At 63.0% G+C, this 26,171-nt stretch overlaps 1 protein-coding gene and 1 pseudogene across 1 annotated transcript in view; one reads left to right on the forward strand and one right to left on the reverse strand.

Moving 5' to 3' along the window:
- LOC133750527 (transcription initiation factor TFIID subunit 9-like) lies at nucleotides 1–5,764 on the forward strand (annotated as a pseudogene).
- The window catches only part of LIMK1 (LIM domain kinase 1), a 24,216-nt gene continuing 3,314 nt past the window's right edge, over nucleotides 5,270–26,171 (reverse strand). The window contains exons 3-16 of the mRNA XM_062180384.1: nucleotides 20,939–21,077; nucleotides 20,563–20,672; nucleotides 19,128–19,334; nucleotides 14,732–14,837; nucleotides 14,475–14,644; nucleotides 13,375–13,558; nucleotides 12,816–12,902; nucleotides 12,475–12,606; nucleotides 11,180–11,239; nucleotides 10,723–10,788; nucleotides 8,056–8,212; nucleotides 6,800–6,855; nucleotides 6,514–6,671; nucleotides 5,270–6,417 (exon numbers count right to left, since the gene is read on the reverse strand). Coding sequence (XP_062036368.1) covers nucleotides 6,255–6,417; nucleotides 6,514–6,671; nucleotides 6,800–6,855; nucleotides 8,056–8,212; nucleotides 10,723–10,788; nucleotides 11,180–11,239; nucleotides 12,475–12,606; nucleotides 12,816–12,902; nucleotides 13,375–13,558; nucleotides 14,475–14,644; nucleotides 14,732–14,837; nucleotides 19,128–19,334; nucleotides 20,563–20,672; nucleotides 20,939–21,077 — 1,795 coding nt within the window. The 3' untranslated portion in view covers nucleotides 5,270–6,254. The remainder of the gene's footprint in view (nucleotides 6,418–6,513; nucleotides 6,672–6,799; nucleotides 6,856–8,055; nucleotides 8,213–10,722; nucleotides 10,789–11,179; nucleotides 11,240–12,474; nucleotides 12,607–12,815; nucleotides 12,903–13,374; nucleotides 13,559–14,474; nucleotides 14,645–14,731; nucleotides 14,838–19,127; nucleotides 19,335–20,562; nucleotides 20,673–20,938; nucleotides 21,078–26,171) is intronic.

Genomic DNA, 26,171 nt, shown 5'->3' on the forward strand with positions numbered 1-26,171 from the left:
ATGGCTTCTCCCAAGAGCATGCCGCCAGACACATGGATGCCAGCACAAATCCCGAAGGGTTCGGGCATCACAGAGTATGCGCCAGGAGTTCTCAAACAGATGCTGGGCTTTGCCTGCCGATAGGCCACCACGGTTCCAGACGAGGTAGAACTTTGTTGGAGCCACCACACTAAGTTACTGTGGTCGTGGACGATGTACGACTGGCAATCCAGCATCCTGCCAGCCAGTCCTTTCCCTCTCCTCCCCCAAGAGAGCTTTTTTTTTTTTTTTTTAATTGGATTTTGCAAGGCAAAGAAATCAACCCCCTTTGCCATCAGCCAAGCCATATTTGGTTCCTGGATTGCGACCGACAGATAGTGCTTCACAGCTCCAAACGCCAGGCTGAAGTTGTCACACAGAAAGACACCGACTTCTGCACACCAGCGGTTCCACGGTCAAGTGTTGGGTCAGGGACCAGCAGACCAAGTACCCACACTGGGCACAGCAGGTGCACAAGCCACGGGTGTTTCAACCGAAGCAGCTACTCCGGTGCCCCTCCCGCGATGCAGGTCCACAGTACAGATGCCTGCCTCACAGCCACCTGCTGGACAAGCATCCATTCCTGCTGCATCAGAATGTTCGGAACGTTCAGACGAATCGTCATTAACTGGGTCCCAAAACATGCTCATGGCTACTCATACGGTGTCTTCACAAAATCCTATCAATGCATCAGATACGCTGGAAATGTGAAGATGATGATGACGATGTGTTATCTAACTTCATGTATGTAACATGGATACTTGGTCTTATTAAGATTTATTTGAAAGATAGAGTCAGAGAGAGAGAGAGAGAGAGAGAGAGAGAGAGAGAGGTCTTCCATCTGCTGGTTCAGTCCCCAATTGGCCGCAACGGCCAGAGCTGTGCTGATCTGAAGCCAGGAGCCAGGAGCTTCTTCCAGGTCTCCCACCCGGGTGCAGGGGCCCAAGGACTTGGGCCATCTTCTACTGCTTTCCCAGGCCACAGCAGAGCTGGATTGGAAGTGGAGCAGCCAGGACTTGAATTGGCACCCGTATGGGATGCCGGCGCTGCAGGCTGGGGCTTTAACCCACTGCGCCACAGCGCTGGCTCCCCACGTATTTGGCCTTGAATCTATTATGTACTGAAATTTAATGAGTGTGTTTGATGTTCTCAAGTTGTGTTGGAGAAAACCTATATAGTATTTCATAAGTAAATAGAGTTTTCAGCTGAAATGGTGGATTTTCTTTAATAGGATTAGTAATGGGCTTTCATCAGCCTGTAAATGTAAAAAGAAATGTTTATTCATTAAAAAAAAAAAAAAGGAAACATGTGTCCTTACAGAGATGTGTAATACCCCAAACAAACCCGGAAACAACCAAGATCTCCAGCAGCAGCAGAATGCATGCGCGAGCTGGAGTACATTCGTACAGCAGGACAGGCATCAGCACTAGAGTACCTGAGGCCGGCGCTGTGGCATAGTGGTTAAGGTGCCACCTGAGAAGCCAGCATCCCACGTGGCTGCAGGTTCGAGTCCCGGCTGCTCCACTTCCGATCCAGCTCCCTGCTAATGGCCCTGGGAAAGCAGCAGAAGATGGCCCTTGTGCTTGGGCCCCTGCCACTCACGTGGGAGACCCGGATGGAGTTCCAGGCTTCCGGCTGTGGCAGCCCTTTGAGAGAGTAAACCTGAGGATGGAAGATCCCTCTCTGTAACTCTGCCTTTTGGATAAATAAATAAATCGGTAGGGAAGAAATAATGCATAGGCCACTGAATGTCACGAGGCTATTTCTGACAGGCAAATTGCGAGCATTCGCTAAAGTCTTCTGCATTGTCGAGGGAAGGCTGGAAACGTACCACGCTGTCCTCATTTTTAGCTGCCACTCAAAATGAGTCTTTTATGATACCTAAAGCCATGTCCTTTTAACCGTTACAAATAATCCATGCAAGCCTGCATGCTGCTGATCATATTTAATAATGTGTTGCCCTTATAATAATATTGAATTTGATGTCTGTGTTTTCTGAAATGCATACATAATTGAGGGTCTTTTTTGTTAAGCCAGAAAAAGACTGTTGGCACTTTCTTCTTTTCTCTAGCTGTAAATAGTTCACTTAATTCCAAGTATAGTTTATTTATTCTTTTTTTTCTGTTTATTTATTTGAAAGGTAGAGTTACAGAGACAGAGAGAGAGAGAGAGATCTATGCGCTGGCTCACAGCTACCAACAGCCGCAAAAGCCAGGGTTGTTTCAGGCCAAAGCCAGCAGCTCCAAACTGATCTCCCCCATGGGTGGGTGGCAGGGACCCAGGGACTTGGGCCACCTTCTCTTAACTCCACAAGTCCTCAAATAAACACGGTAGAGTGGGTCATTTCTGAACGCCCTGCAGAGCTACGGAGAAAAAAGAATTAGCCTGGGACTTCAGATTCTCCGCTCAGGTCACGGCCAGGGGAGCGAAGAAGCCAAATCAGCCACCTGCTCGCGGTCTAACAAATGACCCGCACACCTGGCGACTTGAAGTACCAACAAGCATTTCTCTCCCACAGCTTCTGAGGGCGTGGATCCAGGGGTGGCTTTGCTGGGCGGCTCTGGCTCCAGGTCTAAGTCTCCAGCTGAGGTCCTGGCTGGGGCCGCAGTGGGCCGAAGGCTGGGCTGGGGCCAGAGCTACCTGAGAGGCACAGGCACTTAGGGCAGTCTCTTTTTCCTGGAGCTCTATCAGGTTTTGCTCCCTGCATTCTGAAGATTTATTTATTTATTTGAAAGAGTTCAACAGAGAGAGAGAGAGGGAGAGAGAGAGAGAGAGAGAGAGAGAAAGGTCTTCTATCCGATGGTTCACTCCCCAATTGGCCGCAACAGCCGGAGCTGTGCCAGTCTGAAGCCAGGAGCCAGGTGCTTCTTCCTGGTCTCCCATGCAGGTGCAGGGGTCCAAGGGCTTGGGCCATCCTCCACTGCCTTCCCGGGCCACAGCAGGGAGCTGGACTGGAAGAGGAGCAACTGGGAATAGAACCGGTGCCCACGTGCGCTGCTGGCACTGCAGGCAGTGGCTTTACCCGCTCCGCCACAGCGCAGGCCCCAGGTATTAAGTCTTGAGGTGGGCGTTCAGCCTAGTGGTTAGGATGCCTGCATCCCACAGCGGAGCTGAGAACCTGGGTTTGAGTCCCGGCTCCATCTCCTGACCCCAGCGTCCCGCCAGTGCACACCCCGGGAAGCAGCAGTGATGGCTCAAATCATCGGGTTCCTGCCACCCGCGTGGGCGACCTGGGCTGAGTTCCCAGCTCCTGGCTTCAGGCCTGGCTGGTGTGGAGTGTGAGCCCGGAGACAGGAACGCCCTCTGCCTCTCAAATACGCAAATGAAAAGCCGACATTTCTCTCCTCTGAGTTCCCTCCTTGATATGAAAGCATCCGCGATGCTGGTGAGTTCACTACGGAAGTCTCTCCCTGGAGCCCGCAGTGGAAGCCTGAGTGGCAACCCGACGTGGCTCAAAGGTGACCTTGGCTGTGGCTGTGGCCTAGCCGCAGGGGTGGGCTGTGCAGGGTTACGGGGTCCCAGGCGCGCTCTGTGTGAGGTTACCGGGTCCCAGGCGCACTCAGTTCGCCGCAGGGGTGGGCTGTGCAGGGTTACACGGGGTCCCAGGTGCGGTCCGTGCGCCGCAGGGGTGGGCTGTGCAGGGTTACGGGGTCCCAGGTGCGGTCCGTGCGCCGCAGGGGTGGGCTGTGCAGGGTTACGGGGTCCCAGGTGCGGTCCGTGCGCCGCAGGGGTGGGCTGTGCAGGGTTACGGGGTCCCAGGTGCGGTCCGTGCGCCGCAGGGGTGGGCTGTGCAGGGTTACGGGGGTCCGTGCGCCGCAGGGGTGGGCTGCGCAGGGTTACTGGGTCCCAGGCGCGCTCCGTGCGCCGCAGGGGTGGGCTGTGCGGGGTCACCGGGCCCCAGGCGCCCTCCATGCGCCACAGGAGTGAGCTGTGCGGGGTTACCGGATCCCAGGCGAGCTCGGTGCGCCGCAGGGGTGGGCTGTGCGGGGTCACCGGGCCCCAGGCGCCCTCCATGCGCCACAGGAGTGGGCTGTGCGGGGTTACCGGATCCCAGGCGAGCTCGGTGCGCCACAGGGGTGGGCTGTGCGGGGTCACCAGGCCCTACGCGCACTCCATGTGCCGCAGGGGTGGGCTGTGCGGGGTTTCCTGGCCCCAGGCCCGCTAAGTGCGCCGCAGGGGTGGGCTGTGCGAGGCCACGGGGTCCCAGGCGCGCTCGAAAACCACGCTTCCTCTGTGCCAGCTGTAGGGAACCAGAGGGCGAAAGGGGAGGGACTTCCTCCCGCTCGCCTGCGCTGACGGACAGGCAGGAAGTCCGCACCTGCCCCTCCCTTCCTGGGCCCATCAGCCTTCCCAGTCCCAGAGCTGGGTCCGGGGGCGACCCCAGCGGGCCTTCTGGGTCCTGGTATTCGCGTCCAGTGCGGCCCCCTACACTGGTGATCAATAGAACTGGGGGAAGCGATGAGGGGACCTCCCAGTCTGGGTCACAGAGCCCTTCGGTCGCCCCTGGACATCCCTTGCCGCCGGCCAGCATCGGCTTGCTGACCGCGAGCCCCGGCAAGGGGCCTGGACCTGGATCCTCCAGCCCGAGTCGGACCCGCAGCGTACAGCAGCCCTGGGCAGTATCTCAGCACTCTGCAGAGACCCCAGACCCTACCCAAGCCGCTCAGGGATGCTTTGTCACGCAACACCAGGGACACTCTCCGTGTGGCGGCCCGTCCCTGAAGTCCCCCTCCCCACCCAGTGGGCCCCTCGGCATCCAGGGATTTCCCACACCTGTAGGACCAAGCCCTGCAGTAAAGAGCGCATGGAGAATAAGAGCGGCACAGCCACGCCTCCTCTGGACGTGAACCCTGGGCCGAGGTCAGGCGCTCTCGTGCCCTCCCCATCCCCCATCTGCCCCTCTGACTCCTGGGGGCGCGGGGCGAAGAGCTTGGCACAGCAGCTCAGACAGCACTTGGGATGCCCACGCATCATTGCAGAGCGCCTGCTTCTAGCCCCAGCCACTCTGCTCCCCACTGCTGCGCACCCCAGCAGGCAGCAGGTGCTGGTCCCTGCCACCCACGTGGGAGACCTGGATAGAGTTCCTGGCTCCTGGCTTTCGCCTGGTCCAGCCCCAGCCACTGCAGCTACTTGGGAAGTGAACCAGCCGATGGAAGACCTCTACCACTTTCCAATAGTTAAAAATCAAACCACTTCAAGGAAATCAACCAAACGTACCATTTCTTTCTGGATCGCTTCCCCGCCCCCTCCCGCCCCCATTCATGGCACCGCAGGACCCGCGTGGGGAGCACAGAATTTATTTCGCTGTTCCCAGCCTGGGTTTTGTTCTTGGACGGCATGGTTCCCGGATGGAAGCGAGCGTCCCCCGGGGGGGCCTGTCCGGAATGTTCTCCAGGCTCAAAGTGCACGGAGAAGGCTTCACAGTTTTAATACTTCCGAGACGCTCAACTGAGGCAAAGTGACAAAATGGCCCTCCCGCCGGAAAAAAAATAAACCCCCTAAGCCCCCGGCAGCTGCTGCTGCTGCAGCCGTTATGAAAAAATAATACAAACTCTTCTTAAAAAATAGATTACACAGAAAGGACCCAGAGGACAGGACCGCCGAGGAGGGGGTAGGGGCCTCCGGGGATGAACCTCAGGGGCGGGGCTGCTGGTGGACACGCCCCGCCTGCGCCGCCCCGCCCCCAGGGCCTGGCCGCTCCCTCCAGCGCCCCCCACCTCCCTCCAGGGACCCCGCTTCACCCTGAGGCCTGGTACCTGCTTCCCACGAAAGTGGCTTTGATAAAGAAACAAAAAGGCCCAAAGCAGGAGGGGGGGGGGGTGGGAGTGCTGCCTGGTCAGGGGGCGTTCCCGTTCCGCCCCCAGACCCCTCCCTCCTGCGGAGAAGGCGTGGACACCTGTCAGTACCTGCCGCCACCCACCGTGACACCCAAGCCTCTCCTCCCAGCCCAGCCTCGGAGGAGCTGGGGTCCGGGCGCAGCGCTCAGTTAGGCCAGGACGACCCCCCCCCCCCCCGGCCCATGCAGGGAGAAGCGAGGGTGGCCCCACCAAGGCAGAGGTAAGGCGGGGCGGGGAGGTGGGGGGAGGCGGGTGTGAGGTCTGTGGCTGGCAGGGAGAAGGCAGGGCAGGGTCTGGCTCGGGGCAGAGGGGAGCTGCACACGGGGCCGCCCCCTCGGAGAGATCTGGGGTGGGCGGACTGCCCGGCGGCGGGGGCAGGGGCAGCTGGGTGGGCCGGGCTCAGTCAGGGACCTCGGGGTGGGCAGGCAGTCCGCTCTCGCCGCGCCGGTAGGTCTCCCAGAATCCCCTGTCCAGCTGCTCCAGCTGCGCGCCCAGGGGCAGGTGGCCCGCCAAGTGCATGCGCAGGGTCTCCAGCCACTGTTCCAGCTTCGTGAAGGACGGCCTGGGATGACAGGCAGGGCGGCCGCTGGGGCAGGCTCTCCCGGGGGGCGGCGCCAGGCCGAGGCCCGGCCCCCACCCCTCACCCCCTAGGCCTTACCTCTTCTCAGGGTCCAGGTCACAGCAGCGCACAGTGATGGGGAAGAAGCTCGGGGGGCAGTTCGGGGGGCAGTAGCGGTCCAGGAAGCCTCGCACGTTGAGGCCGAAGTCCATGGTGCGGGGCAGGTAGTCGGGGTCCGCGTTCACGCGCCCGATGATCTGTGTGGCCAGGCCCGGCAGTTACGCTGTGGGGCTCCCGGCCCAGGAAGAGGGTCTGCAGGGGGTCCCCAGGAGCCTCCCCGGCCTGCAGCCCGAAAGGATGGTGACCTGCCCACCCCGGGACCTACCTCACACAGGACGATCCCAAAGGAAAACACATCCACCTTCTCGTCGTAGCTGCGGCCTGCACAAGGGGACGGAGCATCAGCCGGGGTGGCAGGCCAGGGCCCAGCCAGCTCGGGGAGGTGGGGACACGGCTCATGGGGCTCTGGGTGCGCAGGCTCTGAGTGGCACTCTGGGAAGTGGGGGGAGGGGGCGGCCCTGGGCAAGCGCTCCGGGAGCTCCTGGTCTAGCCTGGCTGTGACCAGCTGCAGGTCTCCAGGGAGGTCACGGACTCAGCGCTGGCCATGAAACACAACGGGCTCCAGTCCCAGGAACCCTGCCACTGTCACCCTCCGGACAAAGGTGTCTTTGCAGATGGAAGGAGCTGTGATCAGCCGGGGGGTGAGGGGGGGAGCTACTGTGGCACTACCTGCAGAGCTGGCATCCCATATACATCCACTTCCGATCCAGCTCTCCGCTAATGCACCTGCGAAAGCAGTGGAAGATGGCCCAAGGCCTTGGGCTCCTGCACCCATGCGGGAGACCCAGAAGAAGCTCCTGGCTGTTGTGGCCATGTGGGGAGTGAACCAGCAGATGGAAGATCTCTGCCTCTCCCCTCTTTGTAATTCTGCCTTTCTTTTCTTTTCCTTTTTTTTTTTTTTTTTTTTTTTTTTAAGATTTATTTATTTGAAAGAGTTACACAGAGAGAGGGAGAGGCAGAGAGAGAGAGGTCTTCCATCCGGTAGTTCATTCCCCAATTGGCCACAACGGCCGGAGCTGCGCCAATCCGAAGCCAGGAGCCAGAAGCTTCCTCTGGGTCTCCCACGTGGGTGCAGGGGCCCAAGGACTTGGGCCATCTTCTACTGCTTTCCCAGGCCATAGCAGAGAGCTGGATCGGAAGTGGAGCAGCCAGGACTCGAACCGGCGCCCACATGGGATCCCGGTGCTTCAGGCCAGGGCATTAACCCACTGTGCCACAGTGCCGGCCCCTGTAATTCTGCCTTTCAAATCAATAAACAAATCTTAAAAACAAGAATAACAACAACAAAAAACAGTGTGGCCAGGCAGGGGAGGCCGCAGTTTCCCCAGAGATGCAGTACAAGCCGGAGCTGGGAGAGGCAGGGGGCGGCGCCTCCCTGGAGCTTCTAGAAGGAGTGTGGTTTGGTCTGGCTGGTGGGAGCGAGGCTGCACTCCTGAGCGACAGGGAAATTGGTTATGGAATTGCAGGGTGTGTGGCCTGTGCCACTGTGCCCAGGCCCCGCCCCTGGGGGAGGGGCCTCACCGTTGATCATCTCGGGCGCCATCCAGTAAGGGTTGCCCACCACGGTGTAGCGCTTCTTGCGGTCCGGCTTCTTGAGGCTGCGCAGGTCCTCGGCCTGACTCTTCTCATCCACCATGAGCCGTGCCAGTCCGAAGTCGGCCACCACCACGTTCTTGTTCTGGGGACAGGGCAGGTAGAGACGCGCTGGGCCACGGCCCTGGCACTGCCCGCCCAGCCTGCTCCCAGCTGGGATCCACCCCAGGGCTGGCACAGGGTGGGGACCCCTTCCAGCCTTGGCCTCTCCCCAGCCTGCTCGTGCTTCCTCCACCTCCCCAGGCCCGGGAGGGGGCACACCCATGGGCTACAGAGCCCTGGCACCTGCGATACAGGAGTGGGGGCACTGGAGCAGCCCCCGCTCCGATCCCTGGGACCTGTGAGTGTGCCACCTTCTGTGGACACATGCAGAGGCCACTGAGGGTCTTGGCAGACAGGGGCCAGCCTGGATTAGCCCTCGCCAGAGGGAGCTGGGAGGACCCACAGCCAGGGACCAGCCAGGAGCTGGAACTCCGCGCGGAGACCCTGTCCTAGGTGTGGTGGGTCACGGATTTTTATCTTTCTGCCAACCACCTGGTGATGTGGGTGCTATTTTTAATCCCCACTCGACAGAGAAGGTGACCCAGGCCCAGAGAGGCTAAGAAAGCCACCCAAGGCCACCCAGCTGGTCAGTGGCAGGGCTGGGGTCCCACGCCGGGCCTCTGCGTTTATGGGCACCCCAGGGCCCCGCCCAGACCTCTCTGTACAGGATGAGGCACTGACTGCTGGTTCGGCCCAGCCAGACGGAACCCTGGGAGATGAGGCCGGGGGGACCTTGGGCATTAGAGCCGAGGCCGGGGGGCTGGACAAGTGCTCTGTGGGTCCTGGGGCTGACTCCCAGCCCCAGGGTGGGCTGCTGTTTCGTGGGCACCAGGAGGATGAGTGGGGGGGGGGCCTAGCCAGGTGGGGGTTAGGAGCTGGCTCCTCTGCAAGGGGGGCCCAGAGCTGCTGTAGAAGTGACACGCGGGAATGCAGCCGGCCTGCTTTGGCCGCGGGGGCTGTCGGGCTGTGATTCCACGTGGCAGCTGGGTCAGGGGGTCCTAGGCCGTCCTCTCCACACCGGGCAGTGCTTCTGAGAGGCCAGTGTCCCCTGGGGGACTGTGCCAGAGCCGCTCCTGCCCCACCCCTTCCAGAAGGTGGGGGTCGGGGCTCCAGGGCAGGCACTGGACGCTCAGAGCTAGCGCTCTGGCTGCGCAGGGATGGCTTTGAGGACTGGAGGGCTCACGGCTCCGGACTCTCAAGGGGTGGAGGCTGTGAGGGTCCGTGAGGGTCCACACGGGCTGGGCCTGCCGGGAGGGACTCCCTTCCGGGCAGCGTGCAGGCACCCACTGGGAGGCCTGGGAGACCCACCCTCGCCCACCACTCACTGCTCCCTGCCGCCCGCAGCCTGCAGGCTCCTGGAGCTTTCTGACCGCCATCTGGACTCATCCCGTGCTGAGCTTCCTGTCTCAGGGCCTTTGCACGTGCTATTCCCCCTCCCTTGCAACTCCCTGTACTGCCCAGAACTGTGGGGGATAACAGTGTCCCCGCCCCCACTTCCCATCAGCAGCGACCTCACTCAGAAAGGGGCCTTTGCCTGTGGGCTGAGCAAAGGCGGGGTCATCGTCCTGGGGGGGTCCAGACAGCCGCGGGAACAACGGGGAGGCAGAGGCAGGAGCAGTGTGGGGGGTGCATTGCCAGCAGCCGGCACCGAGGTGAGCGACACGTGGGCCCAGAGCTGCCAGAAGGAACCAGCCCTGGCCACCCCTTAGCTTTTCTTTTCTTTTTTTTTTTTTTTGACAGGCAGAGTGGACAGTAGAGGGAGACAGAGAGAAAGGTCTTCCTTTTTGCCGTTGGTTCACCCTCCAATGGCCGCCGCAGTAGGCGCGCTGCGGCTGGCGCACCGCGCTGTTCCCATGGCAGGAGCCAGGTGCTTCTCCTGGTCTCCCATGGGGTGCAGGGCTCAAGCACTTGGGCCATCCTCCACTGCACTCCCTGGCCACAGCAGAGAGCTGGCCTGGAAGAGGGGCAACCGGGACAGGATCGGTGCCCCGACCGGGACTAGAACCCGGTGTGCCGGCGCCGCAAGGCGGAGGATTAGCCTGTTGAGCCACGGCACCGGCCGACCCCTTAGCTTTTGACCCGAGCTCTCCTAGCACCCCTTCCTGTGGTTGAAGCTGTCAGGTCCACGGGACTTGAGGCCAGCAGCCCTGGGACCGAATCTGTCCCCTCCCAGGCTGGGTGAGGCGACTCCTGCCCCCTTGAGCACCACCTCTCAGACCCGGGCTCTCTGCCTCCACCCCCCAGAGCTGCCACCTTGCCATGGGCCGTGCTCTGTGAGGCTACACTCCTGGGCCCTTCCAGCCTATGTGTCTCTAAACACCCTCCCCCCGCAACAACCCAGGGTGCTGAAGGCCCCGAGGGTCATAGCCACAGTGTGAGTCCACAACAGAACCAGGGCTCGGACCCAGGTCCACCCACCTTTGACCTTGAGCTGCTTCCCCACAGGCTGCTGCCCCCACCTCTCCCCAGGCTGCAGCTGCGGGGCCACCCAGGGGCCCCCGGGTCAGGGATGGCTCCTGCCGACGACCCCACCCCGGCCCGGCAGCTGCTCACCTCTCGGACCAGGCAGTTGTGCGAGTTGAGGTCCCGGTGGATGATATTCATGGAGTGCAGGTAGGCCTGGGAGGGAGGGGGCACAGGAGTCGGGGGGCAGCCGCACTGAGGGGCCCCTCCCCAGTGAGCAGTGGCCCCGTCCAAGGCTGCCTTGTGGGTTGTTTCATTAGTTTTTTAAAAATTTACTCCAGAGGTTTTCACTACAGAGATTCCCCCCGCCCCCAATCCACTGGTTCACTCCCAGGCTGGGGCCGAGACCCGGAACTCCATCCAGGTCTCCCATGTGGGTGGCAGGGACCCAAGGGCGGCCTCCAGGGGTGTGCGTTAGCAGGAAGCTGGAGCCAGGAGGTGGAGCCAGGGGCTCACCTGTCCTAACCATTAGGCTAATGCCTGCCCGCCCGTGGAAGCTCAGGATAGCACAGCCTTCGCGAGTGGGGCTGGGCCCTGGGCCACTCACCATCCCCGATGCGATGTCCTTGGCGAAGCTGACCCTCTGACTCCACGGGTACTGGCTGTCCTGGGGGTGCAGAGAGAATGGCCAGGATGGAGCCCGGGGGGCCCCGGTGGCCGGAGTCATGTGAGAGACAGGTGTAAGGGGCAGGTGTCCCCACGCCCTCCTGTGCCCTCGGCCATCTGCCTCTAGGGGGCGAGTGTGAGCAGCTCCAGGCATCCGTGACCTCCAGTCACGTTTCCTCTAGAGTCCCCAGCCAGCCCCCCTCACAGTGCAAGACTCTCCCGTGGCCCCTGGCCTCTGTGGGGGGGGGGGGACACGGCGCCTGCACCCCTACAGACACCCACACCTGGGGCCCTCAACTCCCTTGTCTGCCAAAGGGAAGAACCTGTGAAATCTCCCAGTGGCTTCCAGTCCCTCTGGACCAGTCATAATGCCTAGGGCAAGGGCAAGGTTGTGCCAATGGCTGGCATGACCTCCTGTGGTCTGGGGGACAGGAACAAGGGAGAGAAGTGTGCACGTGCTTAGGACAGACAACACCCCCCCCCCCAATATTTCTGATCCACAGTTGGTTGGATCCAAGGATACTGGCTAGTACTTGTCCTCCACAAAACCCCCTGCCTCTCAAGTTTTGCAACGGGAACAGGCAGAGGGGAGGGCCCGGTGACGTCACTCCCGCAGAACAGGGCTCTGGGCGCGAGCCATCCTTCTCTGATCCCCTCCCCCGGCAGCCCTCGGCGGGAGGGGACAAGGAGGAGCTGGGGTGCCAACAGGAACAGGACCCTTCATGAGAAGTGACAGCCCTCGGGAGCCCACGGGAGATGAGGTCTTTCTGGGTCTCAGGGTAGGGCCAGGCCTCGGTCCCACGGGACGAGTGACGGATGGCTCCGGCCAACTGTTTGTTTTTCTGTGCGTGGATCTGCATTTTCAGCCAGACCCTCAAACTGACACATCTTGTGGCCCGTGTTAAAACAGTGAAAATGAATTTGCTTTGCAGCGAGTCAAGTAAAAGCCCATGCATGGGCTGTAACTGCCAAGGTGCCTCTCTCGCCAGGTGTTCTGCCCACAGCAGGTGCAGCAGGTGCAGCCGGCTTGGGCTTCTCTGGGTCAGGCCCAAGGCCCACTGGATGGCTAACCCCACACGGTCCGTGTGTCCCCTCGGTGACGCTGCCGGCTTCTCTGCGGCCCAGCCTTCTCCCGGCTTGCGATGGACTGGGCGGCTCCCCCTGCCTGGCTCAGAGGCAAGGCCTCTGGGACCCCAGGGCAGAGCTCCGGAGACCCGGGCTGCCCAGGACACTCACCATGTTCTTGATGAGGGCCCGCAGGGTGCCGCCCTTGATGTACTCCGTGATGAAGTTGAGCCTCTTGTCCTTGTACAGCACCCCGATGAACTTGAGCACGTTGGGGTGCTCCAGGCAGCGCATAACCTTGACCTGACAGAGGACACACGGGCTGGGCCCAACGCGATGCCCAGCCGGGGTCTCCTCCTGCCTCCCGCATCCCAGCAGGGGCCACACCCAGTCCCAGAGACTGTGCCCGGCCCCTACCACCCCTGGCTGGAGCCGCTGCGCTCTTGGCCAGGGCTGCTTCCCTCCCCTTCCCTCCCCCAGCAGGCGCAGGGCCCCGGCCTGGCGTCACCGACCTCCTTGAGGAACGTCCTCTGGGTGTCCTCATCGAAGCGGATCAACTCCTTCATCACCATCACCTCGCCCGTCTCCCGGTGTGTCACCTGTGTGGGGGACAGTGCGGCGGCAGCACGTCTCAGGGCAGGCATGGGCTCTGGGGAGCCCCACCCCCACCCTGGGACTGCTGGGGAGATGAGAGACGGCGTGAGGCTCTTCTGGGTGGGGAGCTCCCACCCCCGGACAGTCAAGGACACTGAGGGTCGAGCCCAGCACGGCCCGAGACCACCCAGCAGGGAAGGGGGCTGCGGGTGCTTGGGTTTAGTTCTCCAGGCTCTGCCTCCTGGAGTTGGGACAGCAGCTCAGCCAGGGACCAGGGACAGCAGCTGGTGACACAGGCAGGTGATGTCAGGGCTAGGATGGCTCCTGTCCCAGCTTGGGGCGGGGGGGGGGGGGGAGACAAGCACCTGGATATCAGCAGGCTCATACCCTGGGGACAGGACTGCTGGGTCAACCTCCCGTCCCCCTGCTGGGCTCCAGGAGGCCCCCGGAGCCCCAGCCCGGCTGCCCACCCCGTACCTTGATGGCCTGGCCGAAGCAGCCCTTGCCCAACACCTCGCCGTGGATGAGGTCGGATGGCCGGAAGATGCGGTGTGGCCGGCAGACCACACGCAGGGACTCTGAGCGGCCCAGGTCCCTGTGCTGGGAGGCAGGCGAGCCCAGTGAGCTGGCCCCCGGGGACCTGTCGATGCTGCAGCTCCTCCTGGGGAGACACAGAGCGCCCAGTGCCATGGGGTGGGGTGGGGGCAGGCTCCGCCCCTTCCTCCTGCCAGGTCCCCTCCCTGCCCCAACCCAGTCTAGGAGGGGGTGGCACAGCTCTGCCCTCTGGGACAGTGTCGTGCTGCTTGCTTGTCCCACCCTCACGCGGGCCCCAGCACCTGCTCCCCCAGCCCCGCTCCACCCTCCTGTCTGAGGCCCACCACAGGGCTTGGTGCCTTGGTGGAATGTTTGGCCTCGGCCTCCTCTGCCTGGTGGCCCTAGGTTGGATGCTGTCTCCCAATGCATGGGGACAGAGGCAGACACCTTGCCTGACACAGAAACGCCACACAGAGGCAGCCCTACGTGGCGGCCTGCGCTCCAGGCAAACGTAGGCAGGAGGAGGGAGCAGGCCTCTAACCTCACTGTGTCTCAGGCTGTCACCCCAGAAGGCCCCGCAGTTGGGGAGAGGTTGGGGTTGCCCCTGGGTTCTTCGTCGTGCCCCTCTGCATCCTCCCCAGGTTCAACAAGCTGGGGGACCCTTGGCACCTGCTGCCTGAACCACTCCGACAGCCTGTGCGTTGTCTCTGGCCTCGAGTATCCCACCACATGCCCCCCTCTGCACAAGGAACCAGAGTGCTGTCTGTGAAACTTGTCACTTTGCTGCCACACCACCAGTGGGGGGGCTGCCGTGGACGGGACCCCATCCCCAGCCACACCCTTCACCCTGACCCCGTCGCTGGCTGCTCCCTGGACACCTCTGCAATTCTCTCAGCTTCCTGCTTCTCAGAACCCGTCCTCTCCCCCATCCCTGGCATCCCGGGGGAGGCCGTGGGCTAGCGGCAGGTGGGGACCAGGTCCCACGGCTCTGAGGCCCGGCACCGCGGCCGTGCCTGGAGACACCGAGACACAGGTTCACTTACAGCACGGGTTTCTGCCGGGGGGAGCTGCCCGCCTCCCCGCCGGGAGTGTGTGCGGCTGGGGAGCCCAGGGGGCTGGGCTCAGGCCCCAGCCCGTGGCCCAGCGAGTCGTGGGGGTCATGTTCGAGCGTCAGCTGAAGCAGGCGGCTGGTTTCCTGGATCAGCAGGTCAATCTGGGGAGAGCAGGGGCAGGGACAGGTGAGATGTTGGGGGGGTGGGGAGGACCGCCCCTGACCTGGCCCCCGCCCCGGGACCCCTACCTCATCCAGGGGCACGTTCCGGATGGGCGTGCCATTGATCTCCAGGATCCGGTCTCCGACGTGGATGGAATTCTTCACATCTGGGCTCATGCAGCCTGGGTCCAGTCTGCAGGCAGAGAGCAGTGATCACACCCATGTCCGCCCTGATCCCCCCCAAGCCCCGACAGGAAACCAAAGCCAGGCGGACCAGATGGGGCCAGGCGGCAACTCTCCAGGTCTCTGGTGGGGTGAACTCTGCAATCAATTACTGATGTCTGCCGTGGGTGGGAACGGGAGGCAGCTGGCTTGCCAGAAGGCACTTGCCACCCTGTGCGGGAGGTTCAGCTGCTCCCATTCAACACAAGGTCACTTCCACCAGGGAGGACAGACCCATCCTTCTAACTGCCTGCCATGCTCCGGGCAGACTGGCCCACGACAAGGCTGCACTGGCAGGCGGGCGGTGGTGGGGGTGGACTGCAACTTGCCCAGAGCCCCTACTGCAGGGTGCAGCTGGCAACGGTGCCCTGGGGTACAGGATGCTAAGCTAGCTCACAGACTGGCCCATGTGCCCCCCTCACTTGCTGCTTTTCTGTCTCGGGTGTGAATTATCTGGTTTTCATTCTGTCTCACGAAAGCCTTTGCAGGAATGTCCTGGGGTCGGGGGGAGAGTGTGGGAGCTTTAAGAGAAACAGATGCGTGGAAACTTCCCTAGGCAGAGTCTGCTCCCGGGGGGGGAGGAGCCTGTGGGGACAGCAGGAAGCGTGGGGCCAGATCTTGGTGGGGTCACAGCCACCGCGCAGGCGTGGATCACCGGCAAGGAATGCTAAGGTTGCCTGGCTGTTGGGGCCCAGGGCATCTGCAGACCGGGTGGGGGCCGGCGCTGTGGCGTAGCAGGTAAAGCCACTGCCTGCAGTGCCAGCATCCCATATGGGCGCCGGTTCGAGTCCCAGCTGCTCCTCTTCCGATCCCGCTCTCTGCTGTGGCCTAGGAAGATGGCCCAGGTCTTTGGGCCCCTGCACCTGCGTGGGAGACCTGGAAGAAGCTCCTGGCTCCTGGCTTCAGATCGGCCGAAGCGATCTGGGGAGTGAACCAGCAGATGGAAGACCTCTCTCTCTCTCTCTGCCTTTCAAATAAATAAATAAAAATTTTTTTAAAGCTCACAGATGGCTGATTACAAAGGGTTGAAAATCCTTTGGGGTTGAGAAAAACGAACCAAGGAACCGACGTTACCCTCTCGGATGGAGGGCGTGCTGACATCACGCGGCTCCCGGTAAGACACAGCCCCTACGCGCGCAGGATCGGGCCAAGAGGCAGCGGCTCAGTCTACCGCCCCCGGACGCGGAGGAAGGCCTCCGGCACCGGACCCTCAAGGTCACGGAGGGCAAAGCTGAGCAACCGCTGGAGACCCAAAGAGGCTGCAGAGGCGCTGAGGACGCCTGGATGGGGACGGGGGACCCTGCCATGGAGGGAGAGGCCGGCCGCAACCGGCAAAGCCTAATCGTGGAGTGGACGCTCCATAACGGTATCCATGTCAGGTCTCCTAAACGTGAAGTCACGTAAGAGCGCGCCCTGGACTTTAGCAGACCGTCTACAGCATTTGCAGGGTGTGTGTGTGTGGGGTATCCGCATCTGTCTACACAGTCACCCGCTACCCAAGGACACTGCGGTCCCGGAATACACCCCCCCCCCAGGACGCATGCGCAGCGTCTCAGCTTGCCAGTCGGCTCTGGGATGAGCGCTGATGACGTCACCTGAAGACACGCTTCAATCCACCATGCCTGATCCTGTCTGGTGGGAGACCCCCGCCTCCCATGCCCAGACAGGGCAGTTTCTTTCTTTTTTAAAGAGTTATCTGTTCTACTTGAAGGCAGAGTTACAGAGTGGCAGAGGCAGAGAGAGAGAGAGAGAGGGAGGTCTTCCATCTGCTGGTTCACTCCCCAAATGGCCACAACAGCCGGAGCTGGGCCTATCCGAAGCCAGAAGCCAGAAGCTTCTTGGTCACCCAAGTGAGTGCAGGGGCCCAAAGACCTGGGCCATCTTCCCAGGCCATAGCAGAGAGCTGGATCAGAAGAACAGCAGCCGGGGCTCGAACTGGTGACCATATGGGATGCCGGCACTGCGCGTGGTGGCTGTACCTGCTATACCACAGCACCGGGGCCCCAATGGCAAAGTTTAAACTTTGTGAATCCAGGTGGGAATTACACAGGTCATCAGCGCGTGTACCATTTTAGCCTAATTCTCTATCACGTTCAAGACGAAACGTTGAGAAACCAGACTATAGGAGGCCTTTGGCGGCCACGGCTTAGGGAGCCTTAGGCATCCACCCTGCTAAGGCCACCAGGGCCGACGGGCCCTAATGGATGGAACCTTCCCGGATGAAGACTCAAAGGGACCCACCACGTCCGGTGTGCCTTTGGGCTCCTGGGAAGGGCATGGCTCCTGACAGGCAACCGCTGGACCACCAGATGTGGCCCCACTGCAGGGGACAGCCCCCCACGGCTCCTCCTCACCTCGGCTGGGCTCTCCTGCAGGAGCCCTGGACCTGGGGGGCTTCCTGCCCGCTGCCCTGTCTGCGCACGCGCAAGGTGGCTGCTGCAGATACAGCGGCCAGCCCACCGTCCCACCTTCCGTCTGACTTCTCGCAGTGCCCAGGCGTGCTGCCTGGTTACCTGGCAGGCGTGTGAGAAACCTCGGCTCGATGCAGTGCCCACAAGTCAGGGCATTAGCATCTGGGGGTGCCAGTGAAGGCGCAGGACAAAGGTAGGTTTCCGCATCCTGCGCTATCCAGGCGGAGCCCGGTCCATGGAGGGCACAGGAGCTGCTTGGTCACATGGAGCGCTTACAACCCGGCCAGCTCTCGTCTTCATCCCTGCCGGCACCTCGGGTCTCTCCTACACACATTAGAATCCTCTTCAGAACCACCTGCCTCTTCCACCCTCATCCTTGAAGGGTGTTATAGAGAATTCTGGGCAAGTTACATTTGATTGGTGCACTGAAAACAACATCCTCGGGGCCCGCGCGCTGGCACAGTGGGTTAAGTTGCGACCTGCCACAGCGGCATCCCATGTGAGTGCCGGTTCGAGTCCTTGCTGCTCCACTTCCAGCCCAGCTCCCCGCTGATGTGCCTAGGAAGGCAGCGGAAGATGGCCCAAGTGCTTGAGCCCCTGCACCAGCGTGGGAGGCCCGGATGGAACTCTTGCGCTCCTGGCTTCCACCTGGCCCAGCCCTGGCCACTGTGGGCATTTGGGAAGTGAACCAGCAGATGGAAGATCTCCGTCTCACTCTCTCACTGTTCTCTCTCTCTCTCCCTAGCTCTGCCTTTCAAATAAATAAATACATTTTTTTTTAAAAGAAGAAATTAGCTTCTGATTTCTGGCTCCCCCTGTTTAAGAATTCAGCAATCTTTGAAGGTGGTTTCTTCCCCCCACGGTTGCTTTGAAAGTCTTGTTTTGCCGTGAGTGGAGTCCTTGATGGCTCTGCCTCCGTTTGAGACCTGCAGGGCTGGCAGGGCTGTCGTCCGTCAGCCAGCCCGCCTCCCAGGGCTGCCTCTCGGTCCTCCTCCCGGGACTGCAGGCTTGTGAGGGCCAGGAGCCCTCCCTCCGGCCCCCGCGTGTCCGTGTCTGAACCTCTCCCACAGCTTGCACCTTGCTGTCCGCTTGTCTTCTCGCCGGCTGTCCCCAGCACCCCTCTTACCCCGATGTTTCTGTTTCTTGTCATTCGACAGACTTCGCTGACGGGGTTCTAGTAGCTTCTTTTCTTTCCCAAACCCTGTTTGTCCTTTATGCATTTTAAGGCTTTTTTTAGGAGACTCCCAACAACTGGAGGTTTTGCAGGTCTCGCTCGGCCTTCTCCCTTCCATCACGGCGCCGGTCTGCCCGCCCTGTTCAGGGACTACTGACTACACAATTGCTCATCTTCCCGGGGCCTCTCATTGAAGCAAACACAGCGGAGCCCGCAGGTGGGCTCTCCCCGTGTCTCTGAGTTTGCCTGAGGTTTTCTGAGACACCCAGGCAGATGGCTGTGGCTTGGAGACCTGAGTGGATTTGATTCCTCCCCAGCTCCTCCATCTGGGTTCCCATCAGCCCAACTTTGTAGGGTCTGCCTCTCATACACCCTGCTCCCAAGGCCCCCTGGCTTCCCGGGGGCCCACCAGGCTCAGCCTGGAAGCGAAGCCCAGGCTGCCCCAATCTGGCTTAGCCCTGGGCTCCCTCCTTCCTGACCTGTGTACTCTCTGACCCTCACACCGCACCTGGTTTTATCTGGCATTTGATGGTTTTTCATAGGCAGGACCTTACATACCAGGGACCTGGTATCTCTATTACCGGAGCTGGCCTCCACCTGCACCCAAATGCTCTGCCACCCCCGGGGTCTCGCCACCTGCCATGGCCACCGCCCGCCCTCCCTGCAAGCCACTCACCCCTGGACGCGCACGGTGTGGGAGTGCTCCGTGCCGCAGCCCGGTGGGCCGAGAGGGGGGTCGATGGACACCGAGAGGCCACGTTTGCCATGCGCCGAGGCCGGGATGGACACAAGGGTGACCGTGTGGGGCAGGTGGGAGCCGGGGGAGTCGGGCAGGATGTGTTCAATGACGGGGGTCACCACGTTCTGGTAGTAGCAGTGCCCGCTGCAAGAGCCAGCGACAGGGAGACAGTGTCAGGACAGTGTCAGCAGCTCCACCTCCCCTCCACCACTCCTCCCCTGGGGGACTTAGCCGATGGGCGGGGCTGACAGCAGCTCCTCCCCTGCCCCTCCTCCTCCCAGGGGGACTTAGCCGATGGGCGGGGCTGAGTAGGAAGTGAGCACCCCACCCCCACCCACTCTGGGGTCATTCCAGTCTCTGGGATGATGTCGTGAGATGTGCCCGCCCCGAGGCAGGGGCTGAGTCCAGTCCAGGAGGAAATTCTAAGTGCTGAGTAGGGGAGGGTCTCCCGGGTCCTGGGGGAGGGGTGTCGTCGCAGCAGAAGCGCCTTGATTATGCATGAGCCCCGCCCCCTGCCGCTCTCGGCAGAGATGACTCAGGTGGGGGCAGGATGACTCAGGTGGGGGCGACTGCCACCAGGACAGCCACGCGCTGCGAGGGCTGGGGTTGTCAGTCACCCGCCCTCGCACCCAGGAAGGGCACCAGCGGCTGGAGGCGACTCGGGCGGCCAATGATTCGATGGCTGCTGACTACACAGCAACACCAGGGTGAAAACTCTGCCTGCCCAGGGTGCTGTGGAGGGAGAGGCGTCCCTGCTGGAGACCGGACCCCAGCCCCAGCACAGCCCTGCCTGACTCCCGCGAGTCACTTAGCGACGCCTGGCAAGGTTGTCAGGGACTGGCTGAGCTGGGCAGCGCCAGTGGCCTGGGGACCCTGGACACACGGCAGGTGTCTGGCCTGAGGATGGCTTTGTTGGGGACCATCCTTAACGGGTGCAGTCCACGCTGGCTTTGGTGGTGGGTCCTCCAGGTGGCCCCCCCCCACCGAGGCAGGCGGCTGCCTCGGGGTGGGAGCAGTGGCGTGGGGAGGGGGCACGTCTCGCGCAGTCCACAGGGCCCTGCGTCCGTCCGTGCGCGCCGCCGCTGGCCCAGGGGCGGGTGCGCATCCGCGCGGGTCTTGTGCGCTCGTCCGGAGGTTCTTGCGTGCGTGCGTGCGCGGGCACAGGCATGCTGGCTTTGGTGCCAGCCAATGCATGGGCAAGCAAGCCGGGCGAGGGCTGCGGCGGCCTCCGTGGGACCCCGAGCCTTATTTCTCGCTCGTTTCTACAGTCTGGGGAGAGGGTGGGCACGCACGCTTGCCCCTCCAACCTCACCCCGTGGGAAGGGCAGGGGCTCCGGGGGCGGGACCCGGGAGGGCAGTGTGCGACATTCACCAGTACAGCTTGGAGTGCTCCACCAGCGTGTAGGTGTCCCCGTCGCCGATGAAGGTCCCACACGTCCGACAGATGAAGCACTCGGGGTGATACTTCAGCTCCCCGGCCACCTAGGAGGGGCAGGGCCCAATCAGCAGCCGCTTCGGTCGGCAGCTGGGTTCCTGCACGGAGCTGGTGCCATGGACAGGGCTGGGGGAGGCCAGGCACAGACAGCACGGGGGTGGGAGGGGCTCCGAGGGGCAAGGGGGGAGGATGGGGGAGGAGGTCAGGCAGCCACGCCCAAGAGCACGTGTGCACAGGCACACAAGCGCCCGCAAGCGCTGGTGAGGCTGCGGGAGGGGCTGTGGGCGGGGCTGCGGGCGGGGCGGGGCCTCACCATGACCAGCCCCTTGGTGATGTGCTCGGAGCACCCGTGGCAGGATTCGCCATAGCGGGCCCAGTAGTCTTTCTTGCAGAAGAGCTGCCCATCCTTCTCGTAGTACTGGTGCGAAAGGGAGGCACTGCATTCACAGCACCTGCGTGGAGAGGGCGTGGCTGAAACGCGGACCCGCCCCCTCTGGCCCCACACACACATCTGGGCCTGGCCACAGTCCAGAGGCGCCTGGGCAAGCTCGAGGGAAAGGCACGCTCTCTGGGCAGGAGCAGCCTGCGCTGGGGGCACGGGGCTTGGCCAGTGGAGGCAGGGATGGAGTCGTGGCCGCTCAGCAGGGGGCCTTTGTGCAGTGCACGACCCGCACAACTGCCCACCGTGCTTCTGCCCACCGGCTAGCTCCAGAGGTGAGGGATGCTTCTCATCTCAGCCCCGTCTCTTGCTTGCCATGCAAGGCAAAACGGCCCAGAGAGGGCAGGCGCCGTGCTCCTGGTCACCAGTCAGGCAGAGGGAGGAGCGGAAGCTGGGAGCCCAGGAAGCAGCGGCTGGGGTGGAGCACACGGCAGGCCTCCCTCCCCTGCCCCTGTCCCCGCAAGACACAGGTGGGCATTCCACTCAATATGAACCCACCAGGATCGCAGTCAAGAACCCAGGCCCCAGCTGGACAGGCATTGCCAGTCACAAGGAGGGGCCGGGGCAGCTGGGCACCCCGCTTTCCTTCCAAGAGAGGTAGCATCAGGTCCAAGGTCAGGGGACCTGCCAGAAGGCCCGGCAGAGATGGGGAGGGCTGAAGTGACCTCTGGCCTCTAGATGGTACACAGGAGCTGCACCTGCCTGCCCGGCTTCTCCCCCAAGCAGCCCCCCCACCGTGGGGTGGGGTCCAGCAGTTCAGCTGGGTGGGGGCGGTAGGCAAATGCAAATATCGGGGGGGACCCCGTGAGCTCACAAGGGCATGGGCCCTACGGGGTTCTGGACTGTCTGGGCCACAGCACAGCCATGCAGAGAACAGGCCAGGGAGTCAGGCCAGATCTGCCCTGGGTCCCATGGTGACAGGAGCACAGGGCTTGAAGGGCAGCAGTGCGGGAGGGAGGGAGGGAGGGAGGGAGACAGGAGGATGGGGATCCGGTGAGCCCGCCACCCCCCCCACCCCCCGACTACAGCTGTGCTCCAGGCCCGGGGGTTAATATGGTGGACCTGGGGGGGGTGGGCGGTGGGGGGTGGAGGGCGGCAGCAAGACAGTGGGTGGGACACTGTCCCTTTAAGAGGATCCACTCGGTTCCCCATTGTCTGGGAGCCCTGAGGGGCGGGGCTGGGGCTAGAGTGGGAGGGGGAAGCCTGTGGGTGGGAGGTTGGTCCAGGAAGGGGGCCTGCAGAGCCTCCCCGCCCCCTTCATGGAGTGGGCGGAGTGGGCGCAAGAGGGCCAGGGCAGGGCTGTGACGTCAGGGCCACAGCCCAGGGCGGGGGCGGGCACCTCCGGGCAGGGGAGGAGTCAGGGTGGGGAGGTCCCCGGGGCACTAACTTAACCCCAAGAGGGGCTTCCCCTGGGTCCCGTCCTCCCTGCCACCGCGGAGGCCCAAGGGTCCCCTCGGCCTCTCTGGCGGGTGGGAGGCTCGGGGGGGCAGCCGCCTCCCTCCCTCCTGGCTGAAGATGCTCTTTACCCACCCAGAAACTCCTCCTCCGCTCCCAGAAAACACTCATCACTGTCGCCGCGGTGACTCACCAGAGGGCTGGGGGGCAGTGGTGAGCTCCCCGGCCCCACGCCTCCCTGCCTTGAAGCCCCCAGCTCCCCGCCCCTTTGCAGCCACCACCGGCCTGCATCTGCCGCTGCCCACAGGCTAGGCAGCCACCAAGCTGGGCCCTGGAGAGACCCCAGCCAGGGCCGGGCCTGCTCCGTGCTGCTCTGGCCCCGGCACCCCCAGAGTGGCTGCAGGAGCCAGGGACCTCAGCCCTCCTCCAGGGATGGCCCCTGTCCTCACAAAGGGTGCCAAGAGGGGTGTGGCCAGGTGGAGGAACTCCAGGGAAAGGTGTTGCCTGGACCCCTGTACAGACTCCTGGGGGCGAGGCGGGCGGGAGGGGGGAGGCTGAGAGCAGCAGCATCCAATCACAGGCCGGAACCCAGTCCTCTCAGGGTGCCCTCTGCCCAGGGCCCAACCCCTGGCCTCCAGGGAAGAAGCAAGTGGGGCCACAGGGCCAGGCTCCCGGGGCGGCTGCACCGGCAGGGCCGGAAGCCCCAGCAGCTCCCCCTATAGCTGGCCATCGTGAACACAGTTTCAGTTCTGCCTCCCAGCCAGAGCCCAGGTGGGTCTGCCCCTTGCTGGGCCTCCAGCCCCAGGCCTCGCCCAGGGTGGGTAGGGGAGCCCAGCCTCATGCCCGGGGCAGGCTTTCCACTTACTTAGGCCTCCGCAGGCCGTGTCTTCTTTGCAAGGCTGAAGCCAGCAGCATCCTCCCAGGCCCACGGCAGCGCAGGGTGGCCTGACGGGTGCTTCCCTGTCCTGCTCAAGGGGCTCGGGATTGGAGGCTGCAGAGGGTGTGGCCAGCGTGGCCACACCACTGGGGAGGAGAACCCCGCAGTGTGGGTGCCGAGAGGACTTGGTCTGAGCCTGCAACAGGAAGCAGCTAGGGTTCTAGTACTCTGCTAGGGCTTCAGTACTATTGGGGACGGAGGGATCTGACCCGGGCAGGGAGGTGGGGAGGGGGGGATCCAGGCTCTGACCCAGGCAGGGAGGGGGGGAGGGAGGGATCCAGGCTCTGACTGGGCAGGGAGGTGGAGGGGGGGGATCCAGGCTCTGACCTGGGCAGGGAGGGGGGGATCCAGGCTCTGGCCGGGCAGGGAGGTGGGGAGGGGGGGATCCAGGCTCTGACCCGGGCAGGGAGAGATCCAGGCTCTGACCGGGCAGGGAGGGGGGAGGGAGGGATCCAGGCTCTGACCGGGCAGGGAAGTGGGGAGGGAGGATCCAGGCTCTGACCAGGCAGGGAGGTGAGGAGGGGGGATCCAGGCTCTGACCCGGGCAGGGAGGGGGGGATCCAGGCTCTGACCGGGGCAGGGAGGTGAGGAGGGAGGATCCAGGCTCTGACCGGGCAGGGAGGGGGGGATCCAGGCTCTGACCGGGCAGGGAGGGGGGGAGGGAGGGATCCAGGCTCTGACCGGGCAGGGAAGTGGGGAGGGAGGATCCAGGCTCTGACCAGGCAGGGAGGTGAGGAGGGGGGATCCAGGCTCTGACCCGGGCAGGGAGGGGGGGATCCAGGCTCTGACCGGGGCAGGGAGGTGAGGAGGGAGGATCCAGGCTCTGACCGGGCAGGGAAGTGGGGAGGGAGGATCCAGGCTCTGACCAGGCAGGGAGGTGTCGAGGGAGGGATCCAGGCTCTGACCCAGCACCAGGCCCTCAGCCGTGTACACCTGCAGAAAGGCTCCTTGCGTTCTGCCCTGACAGGCACCATGGGACAGGGCCTTTCTGGGGACAGGGCCAGGGCCAAGTTCAAAAGCAGCTGCCTCTTCCTCCGCAGCCCCCTGGGGAAAGCAGTCTGACTTCCCAGGGACAGTCTGTCCTCCTTGCTGGCTCCGAGCCGGCCAGCTGCACGCTCAGCCCTCCTCACTCACCAGGGCTGGCCCACCCAGCCTGGGGGAGCTGCTGGGCCTGGCACCCTCTAGGCCTGCCCATAATCTTTCGGGAGGTAGGGCTCCTCCCTGCACCTGCCCTGCTCCATGCTCCTGAGCCCAGTCCCTCCCCACAGGCCAGGTGTCAGGAGACTCCTTCCACAGCCCACTGAGCCCTCTGTTCTCTGGCCAGGCTCCCTCCAGACACCCACCCACCTGGCCCAGCTCCGCCGTGCCGAGCACCCTCTCGCCCCAGGGCCTTTGCATGTGCTCAACCTCTGGAGCCTTGCTTCCTTCCGCTCTGCACTTCAGGTGCTCCGTGGCCCCTGGCCCTGTATCTGCTGACCGCCTGGCTGGTCTGCTACAAGGCCAGGGCCCTGTGTAGCCAAGGGCTGAGCTCCTCACTCCCAGGGAGACTGGGCAGTCCCTTGTGTGTAAAATCCCCTGTGTGTGTGTGTGGGGGGGGGGCTGGTACTTGGCAGGTGCCCCCAGATGGCCTGTGCAGGCCTTGTCACCTCCCTCCTGCCCAAGTACCCGCAGATGGGCTAGGGGGCCTGGAACCAAGACCTCAGTGATCCAACACGGGCTGGGCTGAGCCCGGCCTCAGAGCCCAGGGCCGGCTGCTGGCCCCCTGCCATGGCGCTGCGATGCTTCCAGAGGGAAACTGGATAGGGCCCCGAGCTCCGAGGGGCCAGCCCCGCTGCCGGCGCCTCCCGCCCGGGCAAGCAGTACCCCTCTCCGAGCGGCTTTGCTGACTGTCATGGAGGGAACATTGGCTTCACCCAGCTTCTGGGGGTTGGCGGGCCAGGAACACGGTGGAAGCCACGGTCTGGGGAGGCGACCAGGCCGGGGCAGCCCAAGCGTGCCTGCTCCCTGCGTCCCCGCCATCTGGGGCCTCACCCAAGGCAGGTGGCTCCCATGGCTGTACTCCCAGCCTGCGCCCCTGTCGCTTACACCCCTTCTCCCTCCCCACCCCAGCCCAGGGCCCTCCAAGTTCTTCTCTGGGTTTCTCGCATAGCTGCTGTCCAGATCCGAGGGTGCGTTCTCTCCCCACTTCCTCCCCGCCTCGGGACTTGGCTCCTCCCCTCCCCCTAGCCAGCACCACCACTGTGGCTCCCTCCCACCCCGCCTCCACCAGAGCCAACAGCCCAGCCCATCAGCCTGCACCCCTCACCCTGCAGCTGCTGCAACCTCCAGTCACCCCCACCCCCCACCCCGCGCCCAGTGCCTGGCATCTCTGGGCCTGCATTTTCCCTGCAAATACAGTGCCTCAGGCTGTTATGGTGAGAGCTGAGTGACCAAACAGCCAGAGGGCTTGGCAAATGGCAGCCATCACTACCAAGACAGGCTGTGGGTGTTGCACCTGGCGCCATGACAGAGCGGGTTAATCCGCGGCTGCCTGTGATGCCGGCACCCCATGCGGATGCCAGTTCGAATGCCAGCTGCTCTACTTTTTAAAAAAAATTTTTGAGAGGCAGAGTGACAGAAAGAGGGGGAGACAGAGAGAGAGGTCTTCCATCTGCTGGCTCACTCCCCAAATGGCCGCAAAGCCGCAGCGGGGCCAGGAGCCAGGAGCTTCTTCTGGGTCTCCCATGTGAGTGTAGGGGCCCGAGGGCTTGGGCCATCTTCCACTGCTTTCCCAGG

This window comes from Lepus europaeus, chromosome 21 (assembly GCF_033115175.1).
Source record: "Lepus europaeus isolate LE1 chromosome 21, mLepTim1.pri, whole genome shotgun sequence".
Lineage (NCBI taxonomy): Eukaryota > Metazoa > Chordata > Mammalia > Lagomorpha > Leporidae > Lepus > Lepus europaeus.